The sequence below is a fragment of the Oncorhynchus keta genome, chromosome 13 (genome assembly GCF_023373465.1).
Source record: "Oncorhynchus keta strain PuntledgeMale-10-30-2019 chromosome 13, Oket_V2, whole genome shotgun sequence".
NCBI lineage: Eukaryota > Metazoa > Chordata > Actinopteri > Salmoniformes > Salmonidae > Oncorhynchus > Oncorhynchus keta.
This window is the reverse complement of record NC_068433.1, coordinates 3,363,873-3,373,446: the sequence shown is the minus strand read 5'-3', so window position 1 is coordinate 3,373,446 and position 9,574 is coordinate 3,363,873. Positions and strand designations below refer to the sequence as shown.

General features: G+C 40.9%; 1 protein-coding gene and 1 long non-coding RNA gene across 3 annotated transcripts in view; one reads left to right on the top strand and one right to left on the bottom strand.

The window, feature by feature from the left end:
• Positions 1-3,504, bottom strand: LOC127906628 (uncharacterized). The gene is made up of 4 exons (XR_008062142.1): positions 3,115-3,504; positions 2,536-2,636; positions 2,300-2,369; positions 1-13 (listed from the first exon to the last, which is right to left on the bottom strand). It is a non-coding gene; the product is annotated as an uncharacterized LOC127906628 (long non-coding RNA).
• Positions 3,505-6,795: 3,291 nt separating this feature from the next.
• The window catches only part of fga (fibrinogen alpha chain), a 30,801-nt gene continuing 28,022 nt past the window's right edge, over positions 6,796-9,574 (top strand). The window contains exon 1 of one of the 2 annotated variants that reach the window (XM_052459063.1): positions 6,796-7,096. In XM_052459063.1, the coding sequence (XP_052315023.1) occupies positions 7,043-7,096 (54 nt within the window). In that variant the 5' untranslated portion in view covers positions 6,796-7,042. The remainder of the gene's footprint in view (positions 7,097-9,574) is intronic. The other variant, XM_052459064.1, reaches the window with a different exon arrangement.

The window sequence follows — 9,574 nt, the reverse complement described above, 5'->3', positions numbered from 1 at the left end:
ACCACCCGGATACCTTACAAACACACACATTACTGACCACCCGGATACCTATACAAACACATTACTGACCACCCGGATACCTACACAAACACACACATTACTGACCACCCGGATACCTACACAAACACACATTACTGACCACCCGGATACCTACACAAACACATTACTGACCACCCGGATACCTATACAAACACACATTACTGACCACCCGGATACCTATACAAACACATTACTGACCACCCGGATACCTATACAAACACACATTACTGACCACCCGGATACCTATACACACACATTACTGACCACCCGGATACCTACACAAACACACATTACTGACCACCCGGATACCTACACACACACATTACTGACCATACCTATACCACATTACTGACCACCCGGATACCTATACACACACACATTACTGACCACCCGGATACCTATACAAACACATTACTGACCACCCGGATACCTACACAAACACACATTACTGACCACCCGGATACCTACACAAACACATTACTGACCACCCGGATACCTACACAAACACACATTACTGACCACCCGGATACCTATACACACACATTACTGACCACCCGGATACCTATACAAACACACATTACTGACCACCCGGATACCTACACACACACATTACTGACCACCCGGATACCTACACAAACACACATTACTGACCACCCGGATACCTACACAAACACACTGACCACCCGGATACCTACACAAACACACATTACTGACCACCCGGATACCTACACAACACATTACTGACACATACCTACAAAACACACATTACTGACCACCCGGATACACACACATTACTGACCACCCGGATACCTACACAAACACATTACTGACCACCCGGATACCTACACAAACACACACACATTACTGACCACCCGGATACCTACACAACACACACACACACCCGGATACCTGACCACCCAGATACCTACACTTACACCACACACACAAACACACATTACTGACCACCCGGATACCTACACACCCGGACACACACATTACTGACCACCCCCGGATACCACACACACCACCCGGACACCTACACACACACACACACACACACACACACACCACCCGGATACACACACACACACACCACACACACAACACACACACACACACAAACACACACCACCACCCGGATACCTATACAAACACATTACTGATACCTACACACACACACACACACATTACTGACCACCCGGATACCTACACACACACACACACACACACACACACACACACATTACTGACCACATTTCATAATATTCATTTCACATGACGTCTAGTAATATATTGATACCTAAGGTTAACATGATTAGTGGTCCTTCTGTGGCTCAGTTGGTAGAGCATGGCGCTTGTAACGCCAGGGTTAGTGGGTTCATTCACACACATTACTGACCACCCGGACCACAAACCATACGTAGAATGTATGCACACATGACTGTAAGTCGCTTACACAACACATGGATAAAAGCGTCAGCTAAATGGCATATACTTTTACTTTATACTTTATAACAGATCTAGTAATATATTGATGTAGAAGGTTGACATGATAACAGATCTAGTAACAACCCGGAACACACATTACTGACCACCCGGATACCTACACAAACACACACCACCCGATACCTACCCGACCACCCGATACACAAACACATGACCCACCCGGATACCTACACAAACACACACACATATATTGATGTGGAAGGTTAACATGATAACAGATCTAGTAATATATTGATGTAGAAGGTTAACATGATAACAGATCTAGTAATATATTGATGTAGAAGGTTAACATGATAACAGATCTAGTAATATATTGATGTAGAAGGTTAACATGATAACAGATCTAGTAATATATTGATGTGGAAGGTTGACATGATAACAGATCTAGTAATATATTGATGTGGAAGGTTAACATGACAACAGATCTAGTAATATATTGATGTAGAAGGTTAACATGATAACAGATCTAGTAATATATTGATGTGGAAGGTTAACATGATAACAGATCTAGTAATATATTGATGTAGAAGGTTAACATGATAACAGATCTAGTAATATATTGATGTGGAAGGTTAACATGATAACAGATCTAGTAATATATTGATGTGGAAGGTTAACATGATAACAGATCTAGTAATATATTGATGTGGAAGGTTAACATGATAACAGATCTAGTAATATATTGATGTAGAAGGTTAACATGATAACAGATCTAGTAATATATTGATGTGGAAGGTCAACTTGAAGGTCCTACCTTTCTTATGGATGTCATGTATAAAGGGAGCTATAGCTATTTGGACAAAGTCAGGGGCATAACCCATATTCTGAAAGAAGAAGAAATAGATTGATTAGATAACTAATATGGGTTATTGATAGGTTACTGATGAATAGGTGGATTCACAGGCTTCTTGACCTGGTGATTATTGGTACTTGCCCGGGAATCAAAGGTAATTGACAAGAAAATTAATGATTGATAGGTAATGAGCTCACAGGCATCTTGGACTTAGCCACGGTGAGGAGAGACATGGTGATCTCACTGAGGTAGTCAAACACCAGGTAGTCTATCTGCCCACTGTATATCAGCTGGGGGACTGAGAGAGAGAGAGAGAGAGAGAGAGAGAGAGAGAGAGAGAGAGAGAGAGAGAGAGAGAGAGAGAGAGAGAGAGAGAGAGAGAGAAGAGAGAGAGAGACAGAGAGAGAGAGAGAGAGAGAGACAGACAGAGAGAGAGAGAGACAGACAGAGAGCGAGGAGTTCCATAAATACTTTATCTGCTAAAAGTGAATCCATTGACCCAAGCTAACCATAATCATATCCATTGATAATGTTTGTAGATAGATAGTTAATGTTGTCATAAACGGACATAACACATGAATATAAGAGCTTAATTCTATAGCACTCTACACTATAGGGTCTTGGCCAAAAGGAGTGCACTACATGCGAATAGGGTGCCATTTGTAACGCAAACCTAGAGTCTCTGAGGTCAATGTTGAATGAACTCTGTCCTAGTTGGCTAGAATAGAGAAAAAGTCATGTGCCTCGACGACTACAACTATCGCGGTCTATCTTACCTGAGGCCGCCGTATCTCCCCAAAACCCGGACGCGCATCCTATCCTAACGGTGTCCTTCTTTGCTGAAGGGGTGTAATGTGTCGCGCATTCAAATCGATGCTTTGGGAAAGTTCTGCTGGACGAGTAGTTCGAGTGCAGAAATCTCGCCAAGTTGCAAGCAAAAGCGGGTGTTTTCAAGCAAAAAAAATTTGTCAGCCGTTGGACCCTCAATGCGTGGACGACACGGGATAAATTGGTGATATTAGACATTGTAATTAAAATAGTTTAACCTGAATAACTCGAGAAAGTCAACTCTGGAAGTTCAAGATACATTTAACTCGTGCTACGACCAAAATAGTCCGTGTAGGAACCCAGGTTGGGCCAATTTTCGGTCCGCTCCGGTGATTGTGTCGTTTTGGAAATGGACGCATGATGGGGCTAGATGTAGACATATACGAGGCTATAGGTGATTGAAGTTGTCGTCGACCTCATTAATTTCTTGTTTAAAACATGATTGAGGATGTCGTGATTGTCACTGAGTCACTTTTACATTGAGTCAACCCAGTCTCCTATTTCCAACTGATGCGTAGAATTACTATTTAATGTCGAAGTTTCAAAGTTCAGGCTACAACAGTCCAGTTAAATTCTTACCTTGAGAGCTCTTTCCAAACAATGTCGAAATAATAATAACAATATATAAAATATATATATATATTTTTTAATAAAGTAAGAATAAAAACTACACAAGAACATACTGTCCCTTCCCTTGTCTATGGGAGGGATCTGAATTCAGGTCAGCAGAAACTAACCCTGACTCTTTAGCCATATAGGTAATTTAATTCCCATTTGGACTGAGGGTGACACTGATTTTTAAAGTCGCGGGGCCACCTATTGACGGGACCATGAGCCTGACTAATGTCTGCTGACCTTCAGTGGGCTTTCAGGGTCTAATGTTCGGATGTTCTCTCTAATGTAGGCGTCCAGGGTATAGTGTATTATTGACAAGTACTTCATATTCTTCAAGGACCATTTTTCATTTTAATTGGTCTTGTAAATGTTTGGTGTTGAAGGTAGATAGGTATAATCTCAGTATAATCTCTGACCAATTGACTTTATAGTCAGACAGTTTAACAAACTCTTCAAAGCAATGATTGGTCTAGGAGATAGAACAAGACATCATCCGCATACAATGATTGGTCTAGGAGATAGAACAAGACATTATCCGCATACAATGATTGGTCTAGGAGATAGAACAAGACATCATCCGAATACAATGATTGGTCTAGGAGATAGAACAAGACATTATCCGCATACAATGATTGGTCTAGGAGATAGAACAAGACATCATCCGCATACAATGATTGGTCTAGGAGATAGAACAAGACATCATCCGCATACAATGATTGGTCTAGGAGATAGAACAAGACATCATCCGCATACAATGATTGGTCTAGGAGATAGAACAAGACATTATCCGCATACAATGATTGGTCTAGGAGATAGAACAAGACATCATCCGAATACAATGATTGGTCTAGGAGATAGAACAAGACATTATCCGCATACAATGATTGGTCTAGGAGATAGAACAAGACATCATCCGCATACAATGATTGGTCTAGGAGATAGAACAAGACATCATCCGCATACAATGATTGGTCTAGGAGATAGAACAAGACATCATCCGCATACAATGATAATTAACATGATTCTCTTTTCCAATTGGAATTACTTTCATTTGGTCATGTGATCTAATCATGGCGGCAAAGGATTCTATGACCAAAGCAACAACAACAAAAACCCTACACTGGTCGGACAGCCTTGCCTTGTCCCTTCGGACAACAGGAAGGGAGCTGAGTACTGGGATGTTGATTTTCACTTCTGCCCATTGGTGAATTATAAATGGTTTTTTTAATCCAAAACAAAACAAAATAAAACCTTGATAATGCAGACATTCCACTCTGTTGAATGCTTTTTCAGCATCAATGATTGGTCTAGAGATAGAACAAGACATCATTTGGGGTCTAGGAGATAAGATCATTGTCAATGATTGGTCTAGGAGATAGCAGCATCATCCGGTATGATTGGTCACTGCGTCTCATCAGTGCTGGTGGTCTAGGAGATACAGACCCCGGATTGGTCTAGGAGATATCATCCGCATACAATGATTGGTCTAGGAGATAGAACAAGACATCATCCGCATACAATGATTTCTAGGAGAGAGCACAAGTCCCATAGGGTCTAGGAGGTGCACAAGACATCATCGTCGTACAATGTTTGGCTGGGTGGGCTCATTGTAAATAAGAATTTGTTGTTCACTGACGTGTCATGGTAAAATAAAAATATATACAAAAGGAATGTCAAAATTGTCTACATAAATTATCAAAGGAGAGACAAGACCAGTTTGGTCTTTATAGATGAGATTGGGCAGCACAGACTGTAGATCCAGAGTTAATCATTTAGCAATCAATATTTAATCGTGGGCTTTCAGGGTACAGTGTACTATGGACAAATTATTGAGTGAAGGGAAGCATACGGATCCGTCACCTCCGTGACTTGGACACATCAGATATTGTTCCTATTTGCTGTCCTGTGTGGGGCTCCGGTATATGGCACTGTCTCTAGTGCTGGTGCACTACAGACCCGGTTCGGTATCCGGGCTGTATCACAACCGGCCGTGATTTGGAGTCCCATAGGGCGGTGTGATGACACTGACGTGTCATGGTAAAATAAAAATACACACAGTGCAAAACATTATCAAGACTAGCCTGATGGAGCCAGACTGTAGATCCAGGTCTTTAGCTTGTACTGTCGTGACAATGAGCAAATAGAGTTGAAGGGAAGCGAGAGCAGAAAGATATCCGGCCCACTTGGAACAGATATTGTTCTATTTGCAGGCTAAAACAGAGGGACAGTCTCTTTAAGAACTGCTGGGTCAAAACATATCCGTGCCAGGCTACAGAGGGACAGTCTCTTTAAGAACTGCTGGGTCAAAAGATATCCGGGAACCAGGCTACAGAGGGACAGTCTCTTTAAGAACTGCTGGGTCAAGAGATCCGGAACCAGGCTACAGAGGGACAGTCTCTTTAAGAACTGCTGGGTCAAGAGATCCGGAACCAGGCTACAGAGGGACAGTCTCTTTAAGAACTGCTGGGTCAAGAGATCCGGAACCAGGCTACAGAGGGACAGTCTCTTTAAGAACTGCTGGGTCAAGAGATCCGGAACCAGGCTACAGAGGGACAGTCTCTTTAAGAACTGCTGGGTCAAGAGATCCGGAACCAGGCTACAGAGGGACAGTCTCTTTAAGAACTGCTGGGTCAAGTCAACTCCGTCAGAGAAGAGATGACAAACAACAACCACACAGAAGCAAAAACTTTTTTTTTAAAACACTGTTACTTAATTAATGGCTGTGTTTTTATTCCAAAAACATACCTCCTCTGTTCTTCTCTCATTTTCTCCCCTCTACTCCTTACAGCTACCCAGCCTGTCCAGGGACAGTGTATATTAAGCGTCTATTAATATATTATTGTATATTAAGTAGAAGTGCTGATCTAGGATCAGTTTAGCCTTTTTAATCACAATGAATACGATTACATGGACAGGGAAGGGGATGGGGGGGGGGTGGACAGATCCTAGATCAGCCCTACTACTCTGGGACGCTTGATAAATATGACCCCAGACACAACCTTTCTGGAATGATTGTCTAAGCCTGCCAATCAATCAGTTTGGAAACCCCAGATAGCCAATCAGTGACTAACTCCTGAGGCTGTGTCCCAAAAGGCACCTATTCCCTATGTAGTGTACAACTTTTGACAGAAGGTAGTGCACTCTATAGGGATTAGGTGCTATTTGGGACTAAAAGGGTTTGTCAACAAGTAGAGTCCGATAATATAAAGCTTCAGAGGCTCTAGGAAACAGTATTGTAGACCAGCATAGAGAGAGAGAGAGATGAAGCTACTACATTTCTTCTGTGTCTTCCTGACTGTCCTTGCCTCCACTTGGGTACGATAACATTATTCATTATTAATCATTTTTAATTTAATAGTTTTAATGACAATTTATTTTAATAATAATATTAATAATATATTGAATTTATATACCACTTTTTGTAGATATACATATATTTATTTCTGAGGTATTTGTGAGGTGCCTTTTTTTGGAAATATGTGTTTTTTAAATATACGGAGGATTCAGAATGTATTCCTTCCATTGACTTATACCACATTTTGTTTGCGTTACAGACTGAATTCAAAATGGATTAAATCGATTTTTTTTCTCTCTCAACCATCTACACAAAGTGAAAACATGTTTTTCGAAATGTTTGCACATTTATTCAAAAGGAAACACAGAAATATCTAATTTACATAAGTATTCACAGTCCTGAGACAATACTTTGTAGAATCACCTTTGGCAGCGATTACAGCTGTGAGTCTTTCTGGGTAAGTCTCTAAGAGCTTTCCACACCTGAATTGGGCTACATTTGCCCATTATTCTTTAGTATTAGGATGTTGCCTGTGCTTAGCTCCATTCCATTTTTTTTTTATCCTGATAAACTCCCCAGTCCTTTAAAGATGACAAGCATACCCATAACATGAGGCAGCCACCACTATGTGTTGTATTGGATTTGCAACCAAAACAAACCAGATGTTTTTTGCATACTTGTATTCTGTTTCCTTCTTTTTTTTCACTTTTGTCATTTAGGTTTGTGGAGAAACTACAATGTTGTTGATCCATCCTCAGTTTTCTCCTATCACAGCCATTTAAACTCGGTAACTGTTTTAGGAAGGACGCCTGTATCGTTGTAGTGACTGGGTGTGTTGATACACCATCCAAAGTGTAATTAATAACTTCACAATGTTCAAAGGGATATTTAATGTCTGTTTTTTTTTATGAATTATATTTTAACCATCCACCAATAGGTGCCCTACTTTGCGAGACATTGGATAACCTCACTGCTCGACTAAGGGATCTTACAAATACTTGTATGTGTGGGATACAGAGGTGAGGTAGTCTTTCAAAAAGCCTCTTTTTATCAATTTCCACTTAAAATGACAGAAATCTAACTGCCTGTTGCTCAGGACCTGAAGCAAGGATATGTAATTATAATATAATGAATTGAATGGAAACACTGAAGTTTGTGGAAATGTGAAATTAGTGTATGAAATATATTACTCTTTGATACCACCATAGTCCCTGTGCCCAAGAACACAAAGGTAACCTGCATAAATGACGACCGCCCCGTAGCACTCACGTCTGTAGCCATGAAGTGCTTTGAAAGGCTGGTCATGGCTCACATCAACACCATTATCCCAGAAACACTAGACCCACTCTAGTTTGCATACCGCCCTAACAGATCCACAGATGATGCCATCTCTACTGCCCTCCACACTGCCCTTTCCCATCTGGACAAAAGGAACACCTACATTAGAATGCTGTTCATTGACTACAGCTCAGCGTTCAACACCATAGTGCCCTTAAAGCTCATCAATAAGCTAAGGATCCTGGGACTAAACACCTCCCTCTAAACTGGATCCTGGACTTCCTGATGGGCCGCCCCCAGGTGGTGAGGGTAGGTAGCAACACATCTGCCACGCTGATCCTCAACACGGGGGCCCCTCAGGGGTGCGTGCTCAGTCCCCTCCTGTACTCCCTGTTCACTCATGACTGCACGACTAGGCATGACTCCAACACCCTCATTAAGTTTGGTGATGACACAACAGTGGTAGGCCTGATCAACGACGAGACAGCCTATAGGGAGGAGGTCAGAGACCTGCCCCCCCGTCTACCCTCTTTTACATCGCCGCTACTCTCTGTTACCATCTATTCATCGTCACTTCAATAACTCTACCTACATGTACATATTACCTCAACTAACCGGTGCCCCCGCACATTGACTCTGTACGGGTACCCCCCTTTATATATTCTCTATTCTTATTTTACTGCTCTTTAAACACTATTATTGCAAACAGAGTGAGTTGATCAACTTATTATGTCACTTGTTAAGTAAGATTTTACTCCTGGACTTATTTAAGCATAACAAAGGGGTTCAAGACATTTCAGCTTTTCATTTTTTAATAAAACCATTTAAAAAAAAACATTATTCTACTTCGACATTATGAGTTATTGTGGGTATGCCAGTAAAATCTAAACGTAAGTAATTCTATGAAATTCTGTAACACAACAAAATGTGGAAAAAGTCAAGGGTTGGGAATATTTTATGAGGGAAAATAATGTTTAAATATATACATATATAAGACATGTAAATACATGTATATATATATACACATACTTTAAGCACAAGTTGAACTATACGGTGACAAAAATGATAAGTTCAGTATTTTTTTATCTTGAATATGTTAACATACATTTGTTTAATATTACTGACATTTTGTTGTCTTATTCTTCTTGCTTAAATCTCTCTCTCTCTCTCTCTCTCTCTCTCTCTCTCTCTCTCTCTCTCTCTCTCTCTCACTCTCTCTC